The sequence below is a fragment of the Pteronotus mesoamericanus genome, unplaced genomic scaffold (genome assembly GCF_021234165.1).
Source record: "Pteronotus mesoamericanus isolate MK-2021 breed Mesoamerican mustached bat unplaced genomic scaffold, CSHL_Meso_final scaffold_705, whole genome shotgun sequence".
In the NCBI taxonomy this organism is placed as follows: Eukaryota; Metazoa; Chordata; class Mammalia; order Chiroptera; family Mormoopidae; genus Pteronotus; species Pteronotus mesoamericanus.
Genome location: NW_026555326.1, coordinates 15,609,851 through 15,636,417, shown reverse-complemented (window position 1 = coordinate 15,636,417; position 26,567 = coordinate 15,609,851). Strand labels below are relative to the sequence as shown.

At 52.8% G+C, this 26,567-nt stretch overlaps 2 protein-coding genes and 1 non-coding gene across 4 annotated transcripts in view; all 3 read left to right on the top strand.

The window, feature by feature from the left end:
• Positions 1-19,051, top strand: part of INTS3 (integrator complex subunit 3) — a 36,612-nt gene extending 17,561 nt beyond the window's left edge. For both annotated transcript variants that reach the window (XM_054563318.1, XM_054563317.1), the window contains exons 8-31: positions 384-528; positions 1,457-1,586; positions 2,901-2,998; positions 4,776-4,967; positions 5,891-5,978; positions 6,474-6,553; positions 7,099-7,190; positions 7,533-7,639; positions 8,371-8,490; positions 8,852-8,981; positions 9,455-9,509; positions 9,728-9,831; positions 10,317-10,361; positions 10,559-10,678; positions 12,514-12,667; positions 13,695-13,763; positions 14,569-14,644; positions 15,204-15,317; positions 15,695-15,743; positions 16,780-16,947; positions 17,293-17,393; positions 17,567-17,639; positions 17,818-17,974; positions 18,083-19,051. In XM_054563318.1, the coding sequence (XP_054419293.1) occupies positions 384-528; positions 1,457-1,586; positions 2,901-2,998; positions 4,776-4,967; positions 5,891-5,978; positions 6,474-6,553; positions 7,099-7,190; positions 7,533-7,639; positions 8,371-8,490; positions 8,852-8,981; positions 9,455-9,509; positions 9,728-9,831; positions 10,317-10,361; positions 10,559-10,678; positions 12,514-12,667; positions 13,695-13,763; positions 14,569-14,644; positions 15,204-15,317; positions 15,695-15,743; positions 16,780-16,947; positions 17,293-17,393; positions 17,567-17,639; positions 17,818-17,974; positions 18,083-18,160 (2,545 nt within the window). In that variant the 3' untranslated portion in view covers positions 18,161-19,051. The remainder of the gene's footprint in view (positions 1-383; positions 529-1,456; positions 1,587-2,900; positions 2,999-4,775; positions 4,968-5,890; positions 5,979-6,473; positions 6,554-7,098; positions 7,191-7,532; positions 7,640-8,370; positions 8,491-8,851; positions 8,982-9,454; positions 9,510-9,727; positions 9,832-10,316; positions 10,362-10,558; positions 10,679-12,513; positions 12,668-13,694; positions 13,764-14,568; positions 14,645-15,203; positions 15,318-15,694; positions 15,744-16,779; positions 16,948-17,292; positions 17,394-17,566; positions 17,640-17,817; positions 17,975-18,082) is intronic.
• Positions 6,919-7,025, top strand: LOC129062480 (U6 spliceosomal RNA). Its single transcript, XR_008528275.1, has one exon. It is a non-coding gene; the product is annotated as a U6 spliceosomal RNA (small nuclear RNA).
• A 1,011-nt stretch (positions 19,052-20,062) lies between the features above and the next one.
• On the top strand, positions 20,063-24,665 carry SLC27A3 (solute carrier family 27 member 3). The gene is made up of 10 exons (XM_054563410.1): positions 20,063-20,830; positions 21,189-21,398; positions 21,727-21,885; positions 22,404-22,528; positions 22,812-23,006; positions 23,113-23,203; positions 23,310-23,508; positions 23,748-23,845; positions 23,945-24,075; positions 24,386-24,665. The coding sequence occupies exons 1-10, from the start codon at positions 20,221-20,223 to the stop codon at positions 24,560-24,562; spliced, it is 1,995 nt and encodes a 664-aa protein (XP_054419385.1). The 5' UTR covers positions 20,063-20,220; the 3' UTR covers positions 24,563-24,665.
• Positions 24,666-26,567: the final 1,902 nt, after the last annotated feature.

Sequence of the window (26,567 nt, the reverse complement as noted above, 5' to 3'; positions counted from 1 at the left end):
AGCCACATAGGAGCTATGGCTTATCTCTGTCCCTAGTAGCTTACACAAGCTTGGCACATGAGAAGCACTCAGTAAAGGTCTGAATGAGTGAGTCAACAAACAAAATTACTTAGTTGGCAGCTAAGTTGTTACGTGGTAAACAGAAACTGCTTTCATCAGCATTTATCTTTATTGGGCATCTGGTAGAATAGTAGGAAGTTGCCCCCATGTTTGCCAGTTGATCGTTCTAGATAATGACAGCATGGGAGAGCAATCAGAACCAAAGGACCTACTCCCAGTGCTAATTGTCAAACATTTCTAAGGTCTAGAGCCAAGTATGGGTGAATTGGGAGGGTGGATAGATGCAGATAGAGTGCAGGTGCCAGTGTCTTCCCTCCCTGCAGGGAGTGGGTGTTGAAGAGTAGCATCCTCATTGCCATGGCCGTTTACACATACCTCCGCCTCATTGTGGACCACCACGGGACCGCCCAGCTTCAGGCCCTGCGGCAGAAGGAGGTGGACTTCTGCATCTCACTGCTTCGGGAACGGGTGAGGACAACACAGTATGGGGAATGAAACCAGGACAGAACACCTGCATGGGTTTTATGCAGTGACGTGGGCCAGAGATGTCATGTTGGAGTGATGGAGGTAGTTCAAATCTGATATTTTTTCATCATTCTAAGACAGATGAGGGTAAGAGGTAGGGGAGTCAGTATGGAATGGCCCTAGTTCTAGAAATGCTGCCCGTTACCCTGGCATCCTAGGGATTTTCCTGGTCAGCTTCATGGACATTCGTACACCACAGAGCTGTTCTTGTGTGCTTGTGTTGTCATCCCTCACACCGACCTAGTAGGTAATTGCCCAGGCAGGTGGACTGTGAATTTTCCAGTATGAAATCTCCCAAGAGTGAATGATTGTAGGGCTATATTCTCTAATGTAGTAGCCTATATCCACATGTGGCAGTTTAAATGAAAATTAGATAAAATTTTAGTTCCCTAGTAGAATTAGCCACATTTCAAGTGTGTATTAGCCTCATGTGGCTAATGGGTGTCCATTAGGACAGCACAGATATAGCTCATTTCCATTACCACAGAATGTTCTGTTGGACTGAGTGAGTTTTGGGGTAAGGTGTTGGGGGGTCAATTTGCCAATCCTATCCTTTTAAAATCTTGTCCCTCTTGACCTGAATTGAAACAATTTTGGGAGGAGCAGGCAAGAGATTTAACATGAAAGCCACCAGGGCTTCAGCAGTTTCCAGTAACCTCTCATCCTTGATATCAGTCCCAACTTCCAGCTCTCTTCCCTGAACAGCAAGAAGCCAGTCCCTTGGTTCCAGCAGAAATCATCTATTCCCTTCGACCCTCTTTCCTTCCCTCCCTAGAACATGTTGTTCCTTGGTCCTCCCTGTAGCAGGTAAACAATCCATGTTTTTATTCTCTTTCCTATATGTCAACCCCCCCCCCCCCCGCCCATCAAGTTCATGGAATGTTTGATGATTGGCCGGGACCTTGTAAGACTACTTCAGAATGTTGCCAGGATACCAGAATTTGAACTACTTTGGAAAGATATTATCCATAACCCTCAGGCCTTGAGTCCTCAGTTCACAGGTAAGTAAGGGCATCCTGTCCCTGAGCAGTAGGATGTCAATATATATGTACTGCTTGAATCAAGAGGGCAGGGTTTGGTGGGTAGGAGGGCCTTTGGCAGTCAGACATAGGAAGCCTGGGCCCAGGCAGGCTCTGCCAACTACAGCTGGATATGGGAATGGCAGAGTTACAGAACAATCCACGTGGTTCCAGATAGCCCCTACTTGGCAGGCTTCAGCTGTCATTACTCCTAAGAAAATGTGAGACAGAGAGCTGGGACCCTTCTCTTCCGCTACTCCCGGCAGCTGTTTGGTTCAGGAGGTGAGCTGACAACCATTTCCAGCTTCACTGAGTCCAGCAGGGGAGTCAGAGGTCAGCTCATGAGACTGAGTCAGCAAGGGGCTGGAATTAGTCCTATAAGAGAAGGCTCTTTCCGGGAGCAATCTTGCCTCTGAATTCTGAGGATCCAGCTTGGTCAGAATCCTCTTTGGGGGAGGGAAAGAGGCTCTGTGTGCCTCCTCTGACAAGGTCCTTTCCATGTCCCTTTCTCCTTCTTGGGTTCCTGCTTATGTTCTGAATTAAACTCTACAGCTTTGCTCCCCACCCCACCTCCAACGTGCATGTGTGTGTGCATATAGTGTGTGTACACACATAATATGAAAGCAATAGGTCAGGATCTGGAAAGTCAAGAGAGAAGAGAAGAAAGTCCTGGTTCTATCTTATGTTGTACAGCTCTTACATTGAACATGTATTGAGTTGTTTTGAGTGCCTAGTGTGTGCTAAGCACATGTATATTAACTCATTTAATCTTGAGAATATCCCTGTAAGATGGATATTTTGCTTTCCATATTGACAGATAAAGAAAATGAGATTCAAGGAGATTAAGCAATTTGCCCAAAGCCACACAGCTAGTGTGCGTCAGATGCAGGATTTGGATCTAGGTCTGTCTGACTCCAGAGCTCATGCTTATGCCACAACACCCCATTGATCCCAAACCCACTGATGGGACCATTGGGAGCAGGAAGAGAGGCTAGGATTTCCCATATTTTCCTCCCAACTTTCCCACATGTTGCTAACTGAAATAATGTGAATGACCAGTAGAAAAGAATTAATGTATCTGGATGCTGGTGATGGTGGTTCATTGCAGCAGAACATACAGATGCTGGTTAGAACCCCCACTTGTTCCTATGCTTGACTTCTCATGGTCTTATCTTACAATTGCTCCATGAGTAAGACCTCTGGCCATCAGTACTTGGCCCAGGTACCCCACCTGCCTTCCATTCTTCCTGGTCCCCAAGCTTCTCTCTTTTCTCATTCGTTCTTCTTTTGGTTCAGGTATCCTGCAGCTTCTTCAGTCAAGGACATCCCGAAAATTCCTAGCATGTCGTCTAACCCCAGACATGGAAACCAAGCTCCTCTTCATGACCTCCCGGGTAAGTTCACCTATTATAACAGAAGTTGCAGGCCCTAGCCGGGCTTCTTCCCTCAGCCTGCCAGTTGGTCACCAGTGCGTTAGTGACTGGTGGAATGCTCGTCAAGTGGGTGCCTCTGATCGACCTGGCATTGCCAAGAACTGGGATACAGTGTCGAATAAGGAAGAGACAATTCCAGCTCTTAATGAAGCTTCCAGCCTATCTAAAGCAGTCATGAAACTAATAACTGTAAACGAATAACGTAATTTACAAGTTTGAACTATGCTATACAAGGGTAGCGTGAGGGTGTTCATTCTGGAAAAACACGCTGTTCCTCTGGGAGAACCATTAGCTCTCAGGAAGGGAGCTCTGGACCTTTGGTTTCCCAAGATGGCTGACTCATGGCAGAATTGCTTGAGGAGCACCTGAAAAATACATTTCCCTGGATCTTACCCTCCCAGAGAATCGGAAGAATCTGCATTTCTAACAGAATTTCTAAGCAACAGCTCCTCTGTAGCCAGTCTGGTGTTGGGCAACAACTGGTCTAGGCAACTTTCCGTTTCCCAAATTACCCAGGAGAACTGACTTGACCTGTGCTGTCCCATGTGGTAGCCACTGGCCATGTGTTGTGATTTAAATAGTTAAAACTGAATAAAATTAAAAATTCAGTACCTCAGTTGCAGTAGCTACATTTAAAGTGTTCAGTAGCCACCATCATTGCAGGAAGTTTTATTGGACAACGTTGGTCTAGATTTTTTGTGTGTGTTTTTAACCCTTCTGCTCTCTGGTTTGGTTGAATTTGGGGAATAGAAGAGGAAAACCAGCTCTTTCTCCTTAATTAGTGTTGCTCTTTGTAACCACATTCAATCTATTTGGGGGTAGGACTTAAGTGCAGGAAGATTTGGAGGTTCCATGTACCTTGGATAATGATCCTATTAGGTCAGTTAGTGTCAGAAAGCTTTGAGTCGTTGCTGAGTGCTGAATAGGCTCAGCTCTTGTTCTCGAGGAACATTGCTTGCTGTTCACAAGTAGCTGTAGAAAATAAAAGATTATGCTTATGACTGTAAGATCAGTGACTAGTATAGGAGTAAGGAGTCAAAAGTGGACTGCAGTTGCAGATAATGCAACATCAGGTCAGTGGCAAGAATGAATGCACCACTGGCATGCAACTTTTAGCATTTATTTAGAAATAAGGAATATTGCCCTGGCTGGTGTGGCGAAGTTGGTTGGAGTGTTGTCCCATACACCAGTAGGTTGTGGTTTTGATCCCTGGCCACGGGGCACATATGGGAGGCAGTCAAACAGTGTTTCTTTCTTTTTCTTTCTCTCTCTCTCATCAATAAACATTTTTTTAAAAATCTTTTAAATAAAAAATATAGCCCAGGCTGGTGTGGCTCAGTGGATTGAGTGCCGGCCTGCAAAACAAAGGGTTGCTGGTTCAATTCCCAGTCAGGGCGCATGTCTGGGTTGCGGGCCAGGTCCCTGGCAGGGGACACTTGAGACACAACCACACATGGATGTTTCTCTCCACCTCTTTCTCCCTCCCTTCCCCTCTCTAAAAATAGATAAATAAAAATGTTTTAAGTAAATAAATAATAAAAATAAAAACGAGGAATATTTAAATCAGGAAGTCTTCCCAAAGGAGGAGAGACTTGAAAGACAGTATTAGATGATGAATAAGTTATGGGAAGAAATTGAGGTCTAGGTCAAGCCTTGAGTTGAATGGTGCTCATTTTCCTTTGCCCAGAGACCCCACCCTCCCTTCCACGTTTTCCTTTCCAACATCCCCTTCCCGCAGGTGCGGTTTGGTCAACAAAAGCGATACCAGGACTGGTTCCAGCGCCAGTACCTCTCAACTCCAGACAGTCAGTCTCTGCGCTGTGACCTCATTCGCTACATCTGTGGGGTGGTTCACCCTTCTAATGAAGTTCTGAGTTCAGATATCTTGCCCCGTTGGGCCATCATTGGTTGGTTGCTGACAACATGCACGGTGAGAGGCTGGACTATGGAGGCTATTGGGTGGCAGAGGGTCCCTTTTTCCTCATGTTCCTCATATTTCCATGCTTCTTTCTGACTCTCTAAGCCCCCAACCCCAGATGGCCCCCTTTCACTCTGCTTCCTGAATGTCTCAGCCTTGCCCCCCACCCCTTCGTGTCTGTAGAAATTTACTTGCACTCATTATTTCCCATCTGGGTTTGGGGTTGAACAGGTTCATCTATGCCTTTACTGCCAGTCCGCAAGCCTGGGTTTCTAAGCATCCCTGCCTCTAGAAATCACATATGGCTAGTCCTTTCTCAGATCCAGAGCTCGTGCTCCTCAGACCCTCACTTCCATGCCTTTTGGGATCGGCTTTGGATCTCTCTTCTCCTAAAGTAGTGAATTCACAGTGGAGCCATCTCCTTCCCAGCATTTTCCTCCTGTGCCCAGGGTGGGACACTATATTCCATGGCATTTAGTTGCCCTCTCACCTCTTTTGACAGGGCTTCTACTCCCCCATCTGATGACTGGGTCCTTGGAATGTGCTGATTCAGATATAACAGCAGGCTGTTCCTACAGGTCACTCCTTTAGGAATGTGCCTGCAGAGTCCAAGGGCTCAGACTACTGCTGTCCCAGCTCAGGGATGACCAGGGTCTCCCAGGCCCAGGTGCCCTCCCTTATGGGATCAGGGTGTGTTCCACTGGTGGTGAGACCCCAGGTGAGCCCCAGCCCCTGGGTTGGTGAGACCACAGGTTACTCACACTCCTGTATGGACTTGCGTGTCCCTCACCCCTGTGGTGGTTCCATCTTGTCTCATAGGAACTGAGTTTCATAGACAGAGCAGTATTGTGGGCCCGGGAATCTGTCTTGGGGTTCTGAAGGGAAGGGAGCTGTTTGATGAAGCTAGCCCTCTTTTTTTCCCCCCTCTCTTCCAGTCAAATGTCGCTGCCTCTAATGCCAAGCTGGCTTTGTTTTACGACTGGCTGTTCTTTAGCCCCGACAAGGATAGCATTATGAACATAGGTATGTGACTGAGACCCGGCAGGGCCACCCTCCCCCCCCCAACCCCTCTCACCCCTGGGTCTTGGTGATAGCTGTCATAAATCACAGGGCAGCCTGGGCTGGAGGCAGCTTATCTGGGAGCAGTTCCGTTGTTCCTCATCAGTGTTCCCTTGACCTAGAAGGAAAGTTGCTTTGATGAGGCCAAGCAGTACTCCACCCTCTTTTCCCTGTAGGCTGATGCTTGGACTTCAGGATGGGGCGGGGGGTTCTCTGCAGAGGAAAAGGCTGTATTGCATCCTGCTACCTCCCTCCTCCAAGCTGAGTACTGGGGACCAGAGGGGAGATGAGGCCTACCAGCTCTTTGAGGGGTTGTCTGCCTTTGAATCTGCTCAGTAGGAGTAGGGGGCAGGGATAGACCCAGCTCCCTGGAGCCATTCATATATATTGATCACTTGGTCTATAGTGCTGAGAACAGACTATCTGATATGGGGGCCCTTTTAATTCCATGTTCTCCAGAGCCAGCCATCCTGGTTATGCATCACTCCATGAAGCCCCATCCAGCCATCACTGCCACACTCCTGGACTTCATGTGTCGCGTAAGTGCTGTTGCTGTCTTCTCATGCCTGGCTGAGCAGAGTTAAGTGTATGTCCCCTCTAACCTTCTAGGTCACTGAATAGGTCTTCCCAATGCCCCTTGTCTGTGGGAGGAGAAGTAGTAGTAGTTCCCATCCCCCCAAGTTAGTGAATGCTTCTCTTATTTCCACCATCTCCAGTTGGGTCTTTCCATGTCTCTGTGAGGTTTCTCAACCTCAGGGATGATGACTTAACGTAGAATCTAGTCTCCTTGAAGAGCAGCCAGGTCCAGTAAGTTTCCCATATTAGCAGCCTGGAATGGTCAGAAACATTCCAGCCCTTTCTGCAGCCATACTGTCGTGTCCCCCCAGCAAAAGGAGAGCAGCTTGTGTTTTCTTTGGCAGCGCATACACTAAAATTGGAACTACACAGAGAAGAGTAACATGTCCCCTGTGTAGGGACGACTCCCAAGCTCATGAAGCATTCCAGTATTTTTAGATCTAGTTCAGCAGGACACTCCAGGTGGAAAGCCCCGTACTCATTCTCTGCACCCCTTCTTCCCTTCTAGATCATCCCCAACTTCTATCCACCACTGGAGGGCCATGTGCGACAGGGTGTTTTTTCTTCCCTCAACCACATTGTGGAGAAACGGGTCTTGGCGTAAGGACTGTTGGAGTCTGTGGGCAGAGGGAAGGGTTGTTGTCCCTTTTTCCCTAGGTCAGGCACATCCAGATACTGCCATACCACCACTGACCCTTTACCTTGAGAGGTATAAAAAGTACTGGCTCTACCTCAAACAGCTAGGCATATGTTCTCTTGACTCTTAGAGCTCTCTCTCCTGCCCTAATACAAAGGATTTCAAATGCCTTCCCTGTCCCCTTACTACCCTTTCCAAGGATCTGAGGGTAGCCCAGTTATACTTGTTGGGCTTAGACCTTTATCTCCATGTTGAGTTAGAAGTGAGGAGCTCTGATGTTGATTTCCATTCATGTTCCCCATTAGGCATCTGGCTCCCCTGTTTGACAACCCTAAATTGGATAAGGAGCTGCGGGCGATGCTGAGAGAGAAATTTCCTGAGTTCTGCAGTTCGCCCAGCCCACCTGTGGAAGGTATGGAACGCTCCCATTTCATCACCTGCGTCAAAAGATGGAGACATTCAGAGCTCTCAGGCTAGAGCCCCTGTTTAGGGATCATCCCTGGGCAGCTGTCAACCTCTGTGACATCCGACATTTGTTTTTCCTTCACCTGTTCTCTTCTTACTCATTTTTATGTTGTCTTCCTGGCTCTCCCTCTCCTTGTGGTCTTATCTGACTTGTGCTAATCTCTTTTGCTCTCTTAACTCTTATTTTTCCTCTATTAACCTGCCTTCGATAGGTAGAGATGTTCATGGAATGTGTTTACCTTACTTGAACCTTGTCCACCTCTTCTCTTCCCAGGCCAGGGCCCTGGCCTTGGGGAAAGATTGTCACGTTGGGTCTCAAGTCTTGCTCCCAATTCCAGACACACACACTTTTTGTTTTGGGGGAGGGGTTAAGCCCAGCAAATACTTCCCAATTTGGTTTTAAATTAAAGAGCACTTGGGACTGTCCTTGGTCTTATCTACACACTGATCCTGAGCTGAGCATAGAGAAGTCATGACCTGTGCTGTTTTATTCCTGGCAGAATCTCCCCACAAGTCCTGGAGGGTTGGGAGGATAAGACCTTTATCCTTCCAGGGTCCGTATTCCATTTAGGTCATGAACTGTTTATTCTCTCACTTGCCCTTCAGTCCTCCTCTCTAAACGTGGGGCATGTTAGAGGACACAGGAGATCATTAAATGTCTTGTTTTTTTTTCCCAAGTCAAAATTGAGGAGCCAGTTTCCATGGAGATGGACAACCATATGTCAGACAAGGATGAGAGTTGCTATGACAACGCAGAGGCAGCTTTCAGTGATGATGAGGAGGATCTCAACAGCAAAGGTGAGGCCAGAAGCAAGAGTAGTTCAGGGTGTGTCAACTTCGGAGGACCCGACTGGCAGGAGCAGCCTCTCTGTGGCTTCTCTATCCCCTTTGCCTCTCTGAGTTTTGTTAACAGGGATACTGGCTGAGACACCAAGGTGCCAAGCCCTGCACTTAGCACTGAAGCAGGAGGGAAAAAGAGTGAAGTGGTCTCTGGCCTTATTTCCTCCTCGGGGCTAGGGCATGCACACCTTCAGGGAAGTGGTTCAGACACTCAGTAGCACTGAGTGCACATGTGAGGAAGGACAGATTGTTCAGGGGGACGGTCTCTGTTGCTGGTGTCTAGGCAAAGTGACACTTTCCCCCACATCACTTCCTTCAGGAAAGAAGAGAGAGTTTCGCTTCCATCCTATCAAGGAGACAGTTGTGGAGGAGCCAGTTGATATCACCCCTTACCTTGACCAGCTGGATGAGTCCCTAAGGGACAAAGTGCTCCAGCTACAGAAGGGCAGGTAGGTGCACCCCCCCCCGCCCCCGTTCTGAGCCCTGGGGCATCCTGCCCCAGCCTCTCTCTCGGGTGCTTAGTGGGGTGGTAGGATAGTGGTGTTGGAAGGGCTATGGTAAGTCTATGGAGAAGTAGTTGGAGCTACATGAAAGGTACCTTCTGCAAATTTATGTACAGGAGTATGGACTTCGCATGGGGCAGCCTCGTTCCTCAGCACCCTGGCCCCCCACTGTATATTCTCACTCTGCATGTTCTGAGCCTCTGAGTTTTGAAGCAGGGCTATAGAGATTTCTCTTCTCTATGGGCCTCTGCCCAGAGAGCAGCAGAATCTGCCCCAAGCCTCCCCACACGAGTCTGGATTTACACAGAGCTCCTTTGTTTTGTCTCCATGTGTGTGAGTGTGCTTGCTGCTCTGGGTGTGTGTCCTGCCCTCTGCTATCATTGACGTCCCTGAGATTTCCTCTCACTTCCGCACTGCAGTGATACAGAGGCCCAGTGTGAGGTCATGCAGGAAATTGTGGACCAGGTCCTGGAGGTAAGAAGGAACCCATCTCTTTAGAAAGGAAGCAGCCCAGCCTGCCCAGCTCTGAGCTTCTCTGGAAACTGACTCTCCCCTTTCTGTCGCCCAGTGGTCCCTTCTGCTGGGCGGAAGGACTGGTCAATCCTGGAGGTGGCCGCGGATGGGTCTGGGTAGTGCGGGCAGTAAGGCTCGGACCTGGTGGTGATAACTCCCTCCCTTGTCTCACTATCCAGGAAGACTTTGACTCGGAGCAGCTGTCCGTGCTTGCGTCCTGCCTACAGGAGCTCTTCAAGGCCCATTTCCGAGGGGAGGTGCTGCCCGAGGAGGTCACAGAGGAGTAAGACTTGTCTTTCTGACCCTCTAGGCCTTTGGGAGCCAGAAGTGTGCCCTAATAGCCTCAGTCCAAGAGGCACCTTGCTGAGGACCTGAGAAAAATAATGTGTTCGATTGATTTTATTCTCACATGTACTTACTCATTTGCACAAGGATTTATTTTTGCCTGCTGAGAGCTAAGTGTACTGGGGCAGTGGACTAGCACCCCATCCTGTGTGCCCCACCCCCGCTCCTGTGCCCGGCAGCCCTTCAGGTGTGATTGGACCCTTTCCTGGATCCTCCCTGAAGGGTGGGAATCTTGCTTTCAGTGACGATGACAACCCAGATGTAGTTTTCTCTGTGACCAAGCCTCTAGAGCAGCAGGGTGTTTACTTTTAGTTAGGAAAGGAGCAGGCTGGCATCTTGCCCCAAGCTGGTCCTCCACAACAGCTGCCTGCAGCCCACCCTCTCCGCTCACCTGGACTCTCATATATCACCTTCCTCTTGTAGGTCCCTGGAGGAATCTGTGGGGAAGCCCCTCTACCTAATATTTAGGTAAGTATCGAACTGTAGGAGGCACTGCTGTGCCATCCATCCATAGCACACATGAGCTTCCTTCCTGGTAATGGGACCCCCTTTCCAGGAAGGAAGGCATATACAGTGGGCACAAATAAACTGTGCCTCCTCAGGCTCCATAGGAGAATCTGCCCTAGATAAAGCTCTGCTCCCTTCCTCCCATCTCCCACCTCCAGGAACCTATGCCAGATGCAGGAAGACAACAGCAGCTTCTCGCTGCTTCTGGACCTTCTCTCCGAGCTATATCAGAAGCAGCCCAAGATTGGCTACCACCTACTTTACTACCTGCGGGCCAGGTGGGTACGGCCCCCACATGGAGGAGGGCCAGGCATTCTGGAGAGCCTCTCTCCGAGCGCACGCTGGTCCCTCCCCCTTGCCTGTCACCGCCAGGGCCTTCCATGTGTTTTCTTTTTTAAAAAACTAACAGCTTTAAAATGTACAATTCAGTGGTTTAGTATATTCACAGAGTTGTACTACCGTCTGATTCCAAACCTTTTTATCACCCTAAAAAGAAACCCGTATCCTTTGGCAGTCATTTCCCATTCTCCCTTTTACCCAGCTCTGTTAACCACTGATTTGCTTTCTGTCTGTAGATTTACTTATTCTGGATATTTCATATAAATGGGATCATACAGTGTGTGATTTTTCATGCCTGGTTTTTTTTCACTTAGCATAATGTTTTCAAGGTTTATCCCATGGCAGCATGAATCAGTGCTTGTTCCTTTTTTATGGCTGAATAATACCCCACTGTATGGATATAGCACATTTTGTGTTACTCATTCATTCAGTGATGGACATTTCAGTCATTTCCACTTTGTTGTTGTGAACAGAGCTGTTGTGAACATTCATGTACAAATTTGTGGGTCGACAATGTTTCCCATTTTCCTGGGTATGTGCCTAGGAATGGAATTGCTGAGTCAAATGATAACTATTTTTAAATTTGTGAGGTACTGTCAAACTATTTTCCAAAGTGACTGCAACGATTTTACGTTCCCACCAGCAGTGTGTGAGTTCTAATTTCTCCACATGCTCCCCAATTCTTATTGTATGGCTTTTTGATTATAGCCATACTAATAGGTGTGAAGTGGTGTCTCATTGTGGTTTTGATTTGCATTTTTCTGATGACTAGTGATGTTGAATATCTTTTCATGTACTTATTGGGCATTTGCATATTTTCTTTGGAGAAATGTCCAAATTCATTCCTATTTTTAAAATTGGGTTATTTGTCCTCTTTTTCATTGATTCTTAAGAGTTCTCTATATATTCTGAATACAAATTCCTTATCAGAAATATGGTTTGCAAATATTTTCTCCCATTCTGTGAGCTATCTTTTCACTGTATGGCATCCTTTGAAACACAAAAGTTTTAAATTTTGATGAAGTCCATTTTATTTTTTCTTTTGTCACTTGTGCTTTTGGTATCATGAAGATTTATGCTTACGGCTCTGGATGGTGTGGCTCAGTGGATTGAGCACTGGCCTGAGAACTGAAAGGTGGCTGGTTCTTTCCAGTCAGGGCACATGTCTGGGTTGAGAGCCAGGTCCCCCATTAGGAGTGAGTGTGAGGCAACCAATTTATCAATGTTTCTCTCCCTCTCTTCCTCCCTCTCTTCTCTCTCTAAAAGTAAATAAATAAAATCTTAAAAAAAGAAAAAGAAAAATACTTGTTTAAAAAAAGGTTTATACTTTTATGTACTCTTCTAAGAAGTATCTAATTTTTTAATTTTTACATGTAGGCCCCTGATCCATTTTCAGTTAAGTTTTATATATGTTGAGAGGTAAGGGTGTCCGTGTGTTAATGTCCTCATTGCTCCGAGCCCAGAAAGCAGGAAAGAACGCTTTCTGTAGCCTGACCTGAGCCCTCTTTCTCCTGTTTTTGACTCTCTCCCCACTGAGTGGCTAACTCACTGTGGTCAGAGCCCTGCCTGGAGCACTGGGGAAGGGTGGGGAGAAAGAAGAGTGTGTCCTGGTTCCCGTAAGTTATCAAGCCCCTGGGGAAGCAGGGAGAGCCATGAAACAGGCCAGCCTGGGCATCTGGCGTAGCAGAGGGATTCTAGTGGGCACCTGCTGGAGGGATGTTTGAGGCTGGGCGCTGGGGCCAGGCTGCTGGCTTAGGCCTAACTGGTCTTGCAGCAAAGCAGCCGCAGGGAAGATGAACCTGTACGAGTCGTTTGCCCAGGCCACCCAGCTGGGCGATCTGCACACCTGCCTAATGATGGATATGAAGGCCTGCCAGGAGGATGACGTGCGGCTGCTGTGCCACCTCACACCCTCCATCTACACGGAGGTCAGTGCCGTCCGTATTCGTGGGGATGGGGCAGTGGTGTGCTCCATCTAAGTGCATACAGCCCTGACCCTCCTTTACCCACCCCACTGGCCTTGGCAGGCCATTTCTTCCCACACCACAGCTGTCCCCTCCTTCTACCTCTCTCTATTAAAGATTTAACAATACCTAAAAGCCCCCAAGTTTCTGTCCTGTGTGTTGCTGTATGAGTTGGGATGTGGGCCTGTATACCTGGCTTTGTGGCTTTGGCTCCATCCTCTGGACCGAGGACAGGTCCCCCAAGCAGACCCACATTCTCAGGTCTCAGCCCGCTTGCCTGCTGATGGCTCACTCTCAGGGTCTTTCTAATGGTTCCCAAAGACCAGGGTCTCTGGTGGAGATTCAGCTTTCATTTCCCCAGCTCACTGTCAGTCTTCTCTAGAAACTGGGACAAGGAGGAGGTATCAGCTCTTCCTCCTCTGGTGAAAATTCTCAGGAACTGGGAAATCATGGCACGAGGTATGGGCATGACAGGAGGAACTGTGATCTCAACTAAAACTGGACGGGGAGGGGTGCCGGTGCCGGTGCCCAGCGGATGGCAGTTTCCTTCCTTGCGCCCTCCCTGGTGAACTGTTTTCTCCAGAAGGCATCCTGCCCACCCCCTGCACCCTGAACACTCACACTCTCTACACCTTCTCTTCTTTGGCTGAGAGTCAGAATTAATTGGATTTCTTTCCTTGCTGCCAGAGATACAAATGCGCATTCTGTCACCAGACAGAAAGGACCATGTCATGTCCAGGCCCTTTCAGCTCCAGCTGTGTCTCTGCGTAGCTCCCTCTCCTTCCCTTACACACACACGCTACCATGGCATGCTCACAGAAACAACATAACCTGGTTCTCAGTGGTTAGGTTCCTAGCTTCATGGGTCCCCGTGGTCTGGCCAACCCAGCCAACCCCTGAGCATTTGTTAAGGCACGGGAATGGGTTCTGAAGTGAGAACCAAGGGGCACACCCTGGACTCCTGCCCCGTTTTCCCTTTTTTTCTCTCCAGTTTCCAGATGAGACCTTGCGGAGTGGAGAGCTGCTGAACATGATTGTGGCTGTTATTGACTCTGCACAGGTGAACATCGAGCTGTCATCCTGAGAGGGGTGGGAGGCAGGACTGGGGAAATCGGGGCTTCTGGCAGAGCCCGTGCCGCGCCAGGCTGCCGCGGTGCGAGCTTGTCCCTGGTCGGACTGGGAAGGCAGGCAGGGCCCTACGGGGCAGGTTGGGCTGGCAGTCCTCCGGGAGTTCCCCTTCTCTGTATTCTTTGGGCACTTCTGTTCCACAGGGAAGGTGAAGGGACTGCTTTTTGATCTCAGGAGGTCTTCCCCTTGACTTAGGATGAAAATGGTCAGACCATTTCTGACCATTTCCGTTTGACCTTTCCACCACGCATAGGTCCCCAAGAGGCTGTAGCTTTGCTTATGTCCATTCTCAGGCCTGAACTAAGGTCTCATTTCTCTTCCTCCTCCCCACTCAGTTGCCCCATCCATAGAGGAGGAAACTGAACACTCAAAAGCCCTTTTCTTTCCCCCAAACCCATAATCCAAAGCTTCGCCTCCCATGGCCCATCCCTCCTCCTCAGGCACCAGCTGGGATGGGTCAGAGGCCCAGACTATAGCAACTAGAGAAGCTGCCATTATCTTGCCTCAGTGTGTGAGGGATGGTTTTTCTTAACTATTTTTGCCTCAGATAGGCCTGTGGTTACCACTCAGAAACCCTAGCATTCATCATATGCCATTTCCTCTTCATCCTTTTAAACTAGGGTTTTCACTTCCTCTGATTTTTTTCCCCATATGACCCCTCCTGCTTCTCCTTCCATACCAGCTTCCCAGCCCCTTTTAGAACCAATGGGTTATGCCTTCTTCCTCCTCCTCCTCAGCTCCAGGAGCTGGTCTGCCATGTGATGATGGGGAACCTGGTCATGTTTCGAAAAGACTCAGTCCTCAACATACTCAGTAAGTGAGCAGACCTTTTAGTAACCACGGGAGAAGACGGGGCGGCAGCCCTTGTGTAGTAACAGGAAAGCTGGCTGGGGCTGAGAATGGGATAGAATGGCACTCTGCCCTCCTGGGGAATCTTGGGCCATGTCTCTCAGGATTTATTTCTTGCTCTGTAAAATGGAAAGATACCCTCCAGCCTCCGGGCTGATGGGACTACAGAAGCTATCTGAAGGCTTTGGAAAAAGGCTTTTTGTGGAAAGGCAGAGAGTATCTGTAGGCTTAGGATTAGGGTGCTGGTTGATAGGGAGAGAGATGGAGAGAGAGAATGAGAACAAATATTAAATGACTCTTCATGTCCTGTCCTGGCCGGGTAGCTCAGCTGGTTAGAGTGCCATCCCCGATATGCCAAGATTGTGGGTTCAGTCCGTGGTCAGGGTACACACAAGAATCAACCAGTGAATGCATAAATAAGTGGAACAATAAGTCAGTGTTTTGTTCCCCCCCCCCCGCCAACCTCCTGTCCCTCTCTAAAATAAAAAAAGATTTTAAAAAATGTCTCTTCACTGTCTCACAGTCCAGAGCCTAGACTGGGAAACTTTTGAGCAGTACTGTGCCTGGCAGCTCTTCCTCGCCCACAACATACCTCTAGAAACCATCATCCCCATCTTGCAGCACCTCAAATACAAGGGTGAGTAGGGTTGTGGGTCGGGAGCATGGTGATGGGACCCTCCCAGTCTGGCTGGAGCAAGGTCGAGGCCTCTACAGACGTCCAGAAGAGCCCAGACCCACTGCTCCCTTTCCTACTGAAGTGTCCTATGGAAGGACAGGCTCCCGTCAGTCACTTGTGCCCTCAGCTGAGTCCTGCAGGCCCATTCTCAGCCAAGCGTGGGGTGGGGCTCAGGTGGCCCGGGGTTTTACAGGAGTAGGGTAGGGGATTGTTTTTTCTGGTTCCTGAAGCTTGTTTTTGCTCCTCGCAGTGGCTGTTGGTTGGGGGATGGGAGAGGTGCCAGGATGTCTTCCTGGAATTATACATTCCTCTGAATGGCCTCTGCCCTTTCCCTGCAGAGCACCCAGAGGCCCTGTCCTGCCTCCTGCTTCAGCTCCGCAGAGAGAAGTGAGTTCTACCCTGGGAGTTAAAGAGCCACCAGTCCAACATACCAACAGATGCTACTGAATCAGGGGCTTTAATCCTGCCCTTTTGGCCATGTTTTTTCCTCTTGTTGACATGGGCTTATTCTGCCCTTCCCGTAGTGATTTACAAATAAGCAGCTCCCCTGGGATCTGGGCTTCCTCTTGACTTTACCCCCCTGCCCACCAGGAGCTGCCCTGGAGGTGGGGACCGGACATCCCTGTTTCCTGCTGCCACAGCAGTTCTAATCCCAGTAGCTTCTGCTTCCCTCCCCCAGGCTCCTGAGGCCACCACAGGGCCAGTCCAAGAGGAGGAAGGGTCAGAGCAGCGGGGTCACACACCACCCCCTTCCTCAACCTGCTGTGCTCCCTGCTGGGTTGGGTAGAGCAGAGAGGGAGAGGAGGCCAAGGCCCCTCCCTCCATCACAGGCTCTGCTGCAACAGTTGCACATAAATGGGGCAACAGATGTGTGTCTTTTCCTTCCTACCTTCTTGTCTTCCTTCCACCTTTTCTCTTCTCTTGCCTGAGAGACCAGAAATGGCGCAGGGTGTCCTAAAAGAAGGAAGGTTGGGGGGCTGTGTGGGGGCTATGGCTTCCCAGCCGTCTCCGTGTGCCTCCCCGGGCTGGGTACCAGGGCGGCCTTCAGATCCAGCGGGCCGGAGTCGGGCGGTGTTCACCTAGCACATGCTGTCCTTTCACCTCCCGGCCCCGTTTCCTGTCTGTTTGGGGCAAAGTGGGGGAGATGGGGGGGGGGCTTCCTTCCACACACGCACGCACCTTCTACTACCACAGAAACTAAAGTCTCACTTCTTGTCTCCTGGCTTCTGCGAAGGATGAAACCAGGCATTCCTTGCCCAGAGAGAAGAGGGAGAGGGATGTGAGAGTAGGAAGCTACAGTGGGACCTGGGTGGGGCAGGGGTGGGGAAGGCTGCGGTTTGGGGAATAAGTATGTGGGAGAGACGTGGCGGTTCCTGAGGTCAGCTTCGTGAGCAGGGTGCCTGTCGCCCCTCTCATGCCCCAGGCCCAGCGAGGAGATGGTAAAGATGGTGCTGAGCCGGCCCTGCCACCCCGATGACCAGTTCACCACCAGTATCCTGCGACACTGGTGCATGAAGCATGACGAGCTGCTGGCCGAGCACATCAAGTCCCTGCTCATCAAGAACAACAGCCTCCCACGAAAGAGGCAGAGGTGAGAGTAGGCCCTGCAGGATCCTCCAGGCCAGGCTGCCACTGTCCACGGGCCATCGCCCGGGCAGTTGTGCTGTCCCTGCCTGGCTTGTGGGTGACATCTGGTGGCCTGAAGCTACATGGCATGCAGGACCATGGTGGCCCCTTCCCCTCTTTTCCTAGTGCTCTGTGCTTGGTCTCTCATAATTCGCCTCCCTGACCCCACCTTTCGCCTCCCAGCCCTCTGGGCTCTCTCCCTGCTTGGGCTGCCTGTGCCTTCAGGAGGGACCCTGGTCAGGGCAAGAGTCTTGCTCTCCTGGAGTCCTCACTTCCAGCTCAGAATCCGGTTCTCCTGACTTCCCTGCAGCCTGAGGAGCTCCAGCAGCAAGCTGGCCCAGCTGACTCTGGAGCAGATCCTGGAGCATTTGGACAACCTGCGTCTCAACCTGACCAACACCAAGCAGAACTGTATGCGTCCCAGCCCTCCTTGAGTCTAGCATGCCTGGTGCTGCCCTGGCTCAGACCGCCCCTAGAGCCGGGTGGGGGCAGGGACAGGAGAAAATCTCCCCTGGGTACCAACTGTTAAGCTCCCAGACATCGACTGTTCTTCCTTCCCTGCTGTCCCCTCTTTCTCCCTCTAGTTTTTAGCCAGACTCCAATTCTCCAGGCTCTGCAGCACGTCCAGGCGAGCTGTGACGAAGCCCACAAGATGAAGTGAGTCTCCTGGGGACGTAGCAGAAGAAGGCCTCAGGGAGGGGGCCAGCTGGGGATACAAACTGTATGACCAATAAGATTGGGGTTGAAGAGAAGTAGAGAGCTGGGCCTCCCCATGGAGCAGAGCAAAAGGTGGGAGGAAGGTCAGAGGGACAGAGCTGACCCTCCTTTCCCTCAGGTTCAGCGACCTCTTCTCCCTGGCCGAGGAATACGAGGACTCTTCCACCAAGCCACCCAAGAGTCGGCGAAAAGCAGCTCTGTCCAGCCCCCGGAGTCGAAAGAATGCGACACAGCCCCCCAATGCTGAGGAAGAGACTGGCTCTAGCAGTGCCTCGGTGAGACCCCCAACCAGGGCACAGGAACGGGAGCGTGGGGTGCAGGTAGAGGCCAGGCAGAGCTGTTAGGCTAATGACCACCGCCCTCCCCCTGCCCATCTCTTCCAGGAGGAAGAAGACACAAAACCGAAACCCACCAAACGGAAACGGAAGGGGTCTTCTGCAGTGGGGTCTGACAGTGACTGAGGCCCCCGCTCCCATCCCGCCCCTAGTCGGACTCGCCTCCCCTCCTTGGTGAATCAGAGGGTTAATAGGGGCTGGGGAGATAGTAGGGGAGACACCTTCTCTCCCCGTCCCAACGCTCACCTGGCGGGAGGCCTGATAAGCTGCCATGCAGCCCCCAGCCCTCCCTCCCCTTCCCGGGGGCCTCCAGCCCCGTCACACCGCTGCTCCCACCAACACTTGGGTTCCCAGTGAGGCCAGAGGTTGTGCAAAACCTGGATGGTGGTGGGAGTCCTCAGGACCCTGCCCCTCCCCCAGCCTCCCAAAGAGCTATTTAAACCAAGAGGAGAAATGGCAAAGGGACAGCTGGCCAGAGAGACACGGAGGAAAGACTCAAGTGTGCAAGTGTCCCTCCTGACGTTCCCCTTCAGATCTTGATCTGTCCTGAGCAGGCATTTCATAGTTGCTCTCCATACACCGGGATAAAAGAGGCGCTTAATCAGTGACAATTTCTTGCTGCCTGTTTCTTCCCATGGGATAAAGTTCAGGAAGGAACCTGAGGCCACCACCCCACCTGGCATGCCCAGGAGCCTTGCATTGGCCTGAAGTTGGCCCCTCAAGCTGGGCCAGAGCCCCAGCGAGGCTCAGAGACGTGTTCCACAGAACTGTCGAATGGTCCCATTTCCTTGGTTGTCGTCTTTGGTTTTTTTCCCCCCAGAGATAATCGTGTTTTAAAAGTTGTTTTTAAATGACAATAAAACAAGCCAGAGCCTCTTTGTGCTGGAGTTGCTGCCCCTGCATGTACAGGTAGTCTGTTTCATTGGCACCCCTCCTTGTGGCTTCACAGTTTCCCCTTTTCCCCTGCCTGTCTCCCTCTCCTGTCTGAAGAGCAGAGGGAGCTTGGCTTTCTCCCCACCCCCCACCCCCGTCATACCGGCTGCCACTGGCCCGAAGGCCAGGCACGGACCTGTCTAGGCAGAAATTGATGCAGCAGTTCCCAGGAGGCTGAGGTCTGTCCTTAACAATCTCTCAAGAACTAGAGACTCCCCAAAGCTAGAATTTGTCATACTCCGTTTAGTAAGGACGAATGCCAACTCTGAGAGGCCAGGCACGCTCCCAACTCGGATCCTGAAGGACACGTGGAGGAAGTCAAGTCACCAGGGAGAAGGCTCCCTCTTTCTTCCTAGTCTGTGTCCCAGCAGAAAGCTCCGCGGCTGTGCTTTTCTGCTGTGCGGGAGGGTGGGTGGCCCCTGAAGAGAGCGAGGTGAGGCTCAGGCCGACTGCAGACAGTGCCCATGCAGCCTGCAAGCTGGTCTCGGAATCCAGCTTCTCCACTCCCTCAAAGCTGCTACTCCATCCTTTGAAAGTCTCAACCGGCAGAGGCCTCTTTTCCTTCCTCCTTCCCCAGTTTCCTTTGCCCCAATTAAAACCAGGATGGAAAGCATTGGCTGGCTGGCCCCAATTACTGCACCCTTGCCTAAAGGGAGGGGCCGGAAATCTAGCGGGCTGAGCCTCCACCTTTCCCCTACTTAACTCGGTCCCCGCCCAGCCCCGCGGGCGTGGGTCTGGCTGCCCTGCCGAGACTTGCCGCGCCGAAAGCGCGAGGGGCCGACTTCTCCAGTCTCTTGGGGGAGAGTAGTGGCACCCTCACGTCACGGGCGCCGGTGAGGTAGAAGAGAGAGCGAGCGACTTTAATCCAAACGCCCTGGTTCTCAGACCTGGGTGCCAAAGTCCAGCCAGAGGCTTAAACCGCCCTTCAAGGGAAGGGACCTCAAAGGAGATGACCTGGGATTGAAGGAAGGTGTGAGCACTGCCCAGGACCGCCTGGGGGCCGGGCGAGCCGCTGGGAGGACGCGCTCCCGGGGCGGAGCTTGGGGGTGGGAGGCCGGGAGTGCTGCGGCCGCCCCCGTCCGCCCCCGCCCGCCCCCGCTCTCCAGGGGGAAGGGGCGTGTGCCAGCGCGCGCGCGCTCCCGTGAAGGAGCGGTTTCAGAGACAGAACGAGAGGCTCGTTTTTCGGAAGCGAGTGTCAGGGCTGGCTGCGAACGGCTGGGGCCAGTCGGCGCCGAGACGAAGAAGCGGGCACCATGGCTACCTTCCTGCTGCTGCTCCTGCTGCTCCTGCTGCCGCTGCTGCTGCACCTCTGGCCTCAGTGGCGCTGGCTGGCAGCAGACTTGGCCTTCACGGTGCGCGCCCTACGCTGCAAACGCGCGCTCCAAGCACGCGCCCTGGCCGCGGCCGCAGCCGACCCGCAAAGTCCCGAAGGGGGCTGCAGCCTGGCCTGGCGCCTCGCGCAACTGGCTCGCCAGCGGCCGGCGCACACCTTCCTCATCTACGGCGCGCGGTGCTTCAGCTACGCTGAGGCCGAGCGCCAGAGCAATCGGGCGGCGCGCGCCTTCCTGCGTGCGCGGGGCTGGGAAGAGGTCAGCGGCGGCGCTTCAGGAGGCGCCCGGGAGGGCGAGGGGGCAGCTGGAAGCGGTGGGGCGCGGGCCGCAAGGGATGGGAATGGTGCGGCCCCTCTGGTACCCGGAGCCACCGTGGCGCTGCTCCTCCCTGCCTGCCCGGAGTTCTTGTGGCTTTGGTTCGGGCTAGCCAAGGCCGGCCTGCGCACGGCCTTTGTGCCCACCGCCCTGCGCCGGAGACCCCTACTGCACTGCCTCCGCAGCTGCGGCGCGAACGCGCTGGTGCTGGCGCCAGGTAAAGCCGGAGTGCCCCGCAGGGCGGGGCCCGCAGGAAAGGGGCGTGTCGCAAGTTAGAAGGGTTGGGCCCCGGAGGGACCGAGGAAGTTACCTTGGGGTTCGCAAAGGGTGGGGATACAACTCTGGATTTGCGAAGGGATGGAGCTGGGGCTTTGGTTCTCCAAGGATTCCCGAAGAGTCAGGCTCCAGGTCTCGGGCCTGTGAGGGGATGTCTATACTCTTCACTCTCACCTGAAAGCGGTGCGGAGCAGGGGGAGGAGGGAGAGTGGCGGCGCAAATAGGCTAGGGGATAGGGGAGGCTTCGGGGTGACCGCAGGTAGAGCCGTGGGAGCTGTGCGCTTTCCTTCCGCATCCAGAGTTCCTGGAGTCACTGGAGCCTGACCTGCCCGCCCTGAGAGCCATGGGACTCCACCTGTGGGCTGCAGGGCCTGAAACCCATTCTGCTGGAATCAGCGACTTGCTGGCTGAGGTCTCGGCTGAATTGGATGGGCCTGTGCCGGGGTACCTATCTGCCCCCCAGAGCATAATGGACACGTGCCTGTACATCTTCACCTCTGGCACTACTGGTGAGGGCTGGACACCATGCTTGCTTCCCAGAAACTATGGCAGAGGAAGGCAAAGGACTGGGAACAGGAACTGGGGCTGAACTCCCAAGCCACCCCTCCAGACGCCCCCAGAGGAGACGCTAATCCCAGCACCCATGTTCTCTCTCGCCAGTTCTCCCACCCCTGATGATTTCCCCCCCTCCCCGGACTCCCCACATTTCCAAGGCAGTCTGGCTTCCCTTCTCAGATTCAGTCTTGCCTCTGCCTCTTTCTGTGGGAAACCCAGCAGGGGCAAAGGAGGGAGGCAGGGCTTGGAGCTGAGCCCCTTCCTCTGGTCCCCCACCCTCAGGCCTCCCCAAGGCTGCTCGGATCAGTCACCTGAAGGTCCTGCAGTGCCAGGGGTTCTACCAGCTGTGCGGCGTCCACCAGGAGGACGTGATCTACCTGGCCCTCCCACTCTACCACATGTCTGGCTCCCTGTTGGGCATTGTGGGCTGCTTGGGCATTGGTCAGTCTCCCCCACCCAACCCCCGCTCAGTCCTCTAGAACACATTTAGTGAGCACCTGCTGTGCTACCAACCTGGGGTGCCCCTGAGTCCTTCAGGCAGAGAGTCCAGGGCAACGAGGAGGCAGGGCCTACTCTCCAGGAGCTCCTAGTACAATGGAGACATGTCCCCCGCACTGAACTGCAGACTGGGCAATTTGGGAGGTCATGGTTCACAGAACTCTAGAGTCCAGGGGCAAGGGGACCCAAGTGTCAGCCCAGAAAGAGGCAAAAGAAGAGGGCTGGGGCTTGGGGCAGGGTACAGAGATGGACTGTTTGGGGATGGGGAGAGGAAGGGGGCATTCACCTCTCTGAGGCACGGGTGGAAGTGAATGAGGGCCCACCTGGCTTTGCCCACCCACAGCGGCAATGCCACGGGGAAGCTGCACTCTAGTGAAGGCTAGTGTTGGGAAGAGGAGGATCAGGGCTCCCACTGCAGCCCTTAACCTCACCTCCTTCCCCCCCCCCCCCCACTTTGGCAGGAGCCACAGTGGTGCTGAAGTCCAAGTTCTCGGCTGGTCAGTTCTGGGAGGATTGCCAGAAACACAGGGTGACGGTGTTCCAGTACATCGGGGAATTATGCCGATATCTTGTCAACCAGCCCCCGGTGCGTGGGCACAGACGCTGGGCTGAACCGCCAAGGCAGGGAGATGGGCAGTGGACAGGAGATACTGCGACAGTTGTCTGAGAGTCGGAGGGAGAGGCAGCAAGAAGAAAATAGCAGGGTAGGGTAGGAGGCCCGGAACAGCAGGACATCTGATGCTTAGGCATCTGAGTGTCACAGTGGAAAGGGTTTTTAGGGAATGGGGGGGACAGGACTTCACTTTGGGGAGCTGGCATGTTGGGCATGTTGGTGTTGAAGCGCCTGCCCCTCTCTGCGCTCCTCACAGAGCCAGGCAGAACGCGGGCATGAGGTCCGGCTGGCGGTGGGCAGCGGGCTGCGCCCAGACACCTGGGAGCGTTTTGTGCGGCGCTTCGGGCCCCTGAAGGTGCTGGAGACTTACGGCCTGACGGAGGGCAACGTGGCCACTTTCAACTACACAGAACAGCGAGGTGCCGTGGGCCGAGCGTCCTGGCTTTACAAGGTGAGGGGTGGGAAGGATAGTGGAGACCCCATGTGACAGCGGGAGTTGGCTGGGAGGGGGCTCGTGCAACTGAAGTGACTCAGTGCCTGGGTCTCCCTTCCTCCAGCATGTCTTCCCCTTCTCTTTGATTCGCTATGATGTCACCACAGGGGAGCCATTTCGGGACACCCGAGGGCACTGTGTGGCCACGTCTTCAGGTTTGTGCTCAGGCAGGGTAGTGACGCTGGCAAAGGGGAATTGGCATCGGAGACTGGGGTGAGAGGCGAGGGGGGCAGCCACCCCTGACGCCTGTGATCCGGCCAGGTGAACCAGGGCTGCTGGTGACACCGGTAAGCCAGCAGTCCCCGTTCCTGGGCTATGCCGGGGACTCAGCCCTGGGCAGGGAGAAGCTGCTCAAGGATGTCTTCCGGCCTGGGGATGTTTTCTTCAACACTGGGGACCTGTTGGTCTGCGATGACCAAGGCTTTCTTCGCTTTCATGATCGTACTGGAGACACCTTCAGGTATCTGTCCCTGACTTCCTGAGTCCGTCCCAGGCATCTGATCTCTGTGACCCAGGCCCCCTGACCCTCGGCACGCCAATCTCCTGCCGCAGCCCAGCCCCTCATCGAACCTCATCACGGACCTAACCCTGCTTCCCCGTGACCGCCTGGCACCCTGACCTCATCCCTGACTCTTTCCCCTCCCAGCTCTTCAGGCCCTGACTCCTGACTCCTCGTTTTGAATCTCTGCTCTCTGGCAGGTGGAAGGGGGAGAACGTGGCCACGACGGAGGTGGCGGAGGCCTTGGAGGCCCTGGATTTTCTCCAGGAGGTGAACGTCTATGGAGTTACTGTGCCAGGTGCCCAAGCATGGGGGGTTTGATGGGGGGTTGGGGGCACCCGGCCCATCGCCCGGAATTGGTGTGACTTGGGCTGAGCCTTTTCCCCACAACCCTCAGGGCACGAAGGCAGGGCTGGAATGGCGGCCCTGGTTCTGCGTCCCCCGCACTTGTTGGACCTCGTGCAGCTCTACGCCCATGTTTCTGAGAACTTGCCACCTTATGCCTGGCCCCGGTTCCTAAGGCTCCAGGTAACCATCCGTTCCTGCTGTGACCTCTCACCCCACACATGCGTAGCAGTCGGTAGCCCCCAAACCCCACAAAGGGGCCCCCACATAATACACTCCAAAGAGAAAGAACAGCTACTTCCCAGACGTGCTCCTCACCCCTTCATTTGTCTAGGCCTGGCTCCTCTTCCCGGTCACCTCCTTCCCCCTAAACCCTGGCCTCATTACCCATTGTCCCCGGACATGCCCGTTAATAAAATTCAGGCACCTCGCTTGAAGAAAGGGGCTGGTAGAGTGCCCCTTTCTTCACCTCCCTTTGGTGCCCTCTCCCCAGGAGTCTCTGGCCACCACCGAGACCTTCAAGCAGCAGAAGGTTCGGATGGCAAAGGAGGGCTTTGACCCGAGCGCCCTGTCCGACTCGCTATACATTCTAGACCAGGCAGGGGGCGCCTACCTGCCCCTCACACCTGCCCGGTACGAAGCCCTTCTAGCTGGGGACCTTCGAATCTGAGAGCCACCCATGCGCAGCTGAGGGAGGGGCTGTGTCGGGTGGGGGCATTGCAGGTTCACTGGGGCTGTCGGGGATCTTTTTTACAGTCGATTTGTAATAGCTGTTTTGTAATAAATGTGGCCAGAGCCAGTTTGGCTCTCTGTTTCATCTCCACTACGTCTTCCCTCGGGTGTTCGCTCCTGGCGCAGCGCCCAGGCCCTCCTGCCCTGACTTCATGTGGGCTTCGGTGTTTTTCCCCTCAGGTGACCCCGGGTGATCCTTGTCCTTAGAGAACCCCGGTGACTGATGTCTGTCTGTGCGTGTGTGTATCTGGCCGCAGTTGCACTCCCTGAGTTCAGGGCCCCACTGCTTTCTCTCGGGAGCTGCAGGTTCCCTTAGGGCTTCCTGCCTTAAAAAAAAATCATTGTAGTTCAATAAGAGGGAATTATGATCCCTGGCTGGAGGTTGGTTAAAAGGCAGAGGTGGTCTGAAACAGTTTCCCAAGCTGTTTTCCCAGACTCAGACCCGGTGGGGCCTGGGAAAGAGTCTGCATCAGGTAAAGCAAAGTCTTGATTTGGGGGAAAAGGGCACTTCAGGTGCCCCTCTCCCCTCACAGCTGTCTCTGATAAGCCAGCCAGGGAGGAGGAAGGGTGGGGCCACGCAGCCTCCCCAACTCAGATGTTCCCAATTTTACCTAATCTTACTCATATGTTCCCTGAAGTAGCAACCCAGGCTAGGGCCCCACCGGTTCTGGGGAGAGAGTGACTGAAGCCTCTCCTGGAAGTAGGACTCAGAGAGCACGTGTGCCTGTGGCAGCAAGAGGGATGGAGGGATCAAAAGGAAAAGGGCCTTTCCTTGCCGTCCCCCCAGATGAGGCATCAAAAAGTTAATCCTTTAAAAGCTCGGAATGATGTAACTCCTGCTTCTAGAACTGAAGTCCCCTTTGTTTTCAGTTGTCGGTCCTTGACATTTTCTGCTACTTTCCCTTGGCTTGTCTTTCCCCTTCCAACCCCTGTCCCCAACATGAGAGGTCAGAGGCAGCACCCTACCATCAACCTGGGGTCCCTATGGCTAACCCTCCTGTTCCAAAACACGCACAGTGATCCCCCCCGCCCCGGCCGCACACCAAACCCTATTCAGTGTCACCGACTAGGTGAGGCGCCCACTGGGGTGTAGGTGACATCTTCCCTGACCAATGAATGAGGAAAGTAACTCATTCTGTTCACCTCTCAAATCTGCCTGGGGCTTCTCTGGGGGTGAGTGGCAGGAGGTGGGTTTGGCAGCTGCTTCACTTGGCCAGCAGGGGGCACCTCCTGCAGCTGCCCCCTTACAGCCTTAGCTCAGGTTTCCCAGGACTCCAAGCTGAGCAGCCATCTCTTCCCTTGTGGAGTCAAAGAAGTTTCCCCCACAATTCCTGTTTTGGTTGGTCTAAATCTGCTCCATCCAGTATGGTAGCTGCTAGCCCCAGGTGACTACAGAGTACTCGAAATGTGGCTAGTCTGCGTGAAATGTGCTCTGAGTGTAAGCTACACACCAGACTTCAGACTTAGTACGAAAAAGGAGAATTAAGAGATTTCTTTAATAATTCTCTTATATTGCTTACATGTTAAAATACTGTTTGGATGCATTGAGTTAAAATGTGTTAAAATGAATTTCACTTGTTTACTTTTACTTCATAAATGTAGCTACTAGAAAATTGAGAATAACACATGAGCCACATTGTATTTCTACTGAATAGCACTGACCTAAATCCTGTCCCTTCATCTCACTCTGAAGACCCACAAATACCAGGTGTAACATGTCAGTTGTGCCTATATGGTGACTGCTCTTGAGCAAGGACAGCTGGGATGAGGGCTGTCTGTTCCAGTGGGCGGAGCCAGGTGTCTGGAGCTGGCATCGTGCCCTCCAGACAGAGCTTCATTTCTTCAAACCAGGTTGTCACAAAGCCTATATAGTTAGAGGTAGAAATTGAGAGCAGCAAGAAGTCACACTTTTGACCTGAAAGAATTAGGATTCCCATTTATAC

What these genes read in the sequence shown, in the direction of transcription:
- SLC27A3 (XM_054563410.1), top strand. Translation starts at nt 20,221, where the DNA reads ATGGCTACCTTCCTGCTGCTGCTCCTGCTGCTCCTGCTGCCGCTGCTG. An exon ending in CGCGCTGGTGCTGGCGCCAG is followed by an intron (nt 20,831 to 21,188) that starts GTAAAGCCGGAG and finishes TTCCGCATCCAG; the next exon opens with AGTTCCTGGAGTCACTGGAG. An exon ending in CCCGGTTCCTAAGGCTCCAG is followed by an intron (nt 24,076 to 24,385) that starts GTAACCATCCGT and finishes CCCTCTCCCCAG; the next exon opens with GAGTCTCTGGCCACCACCGA.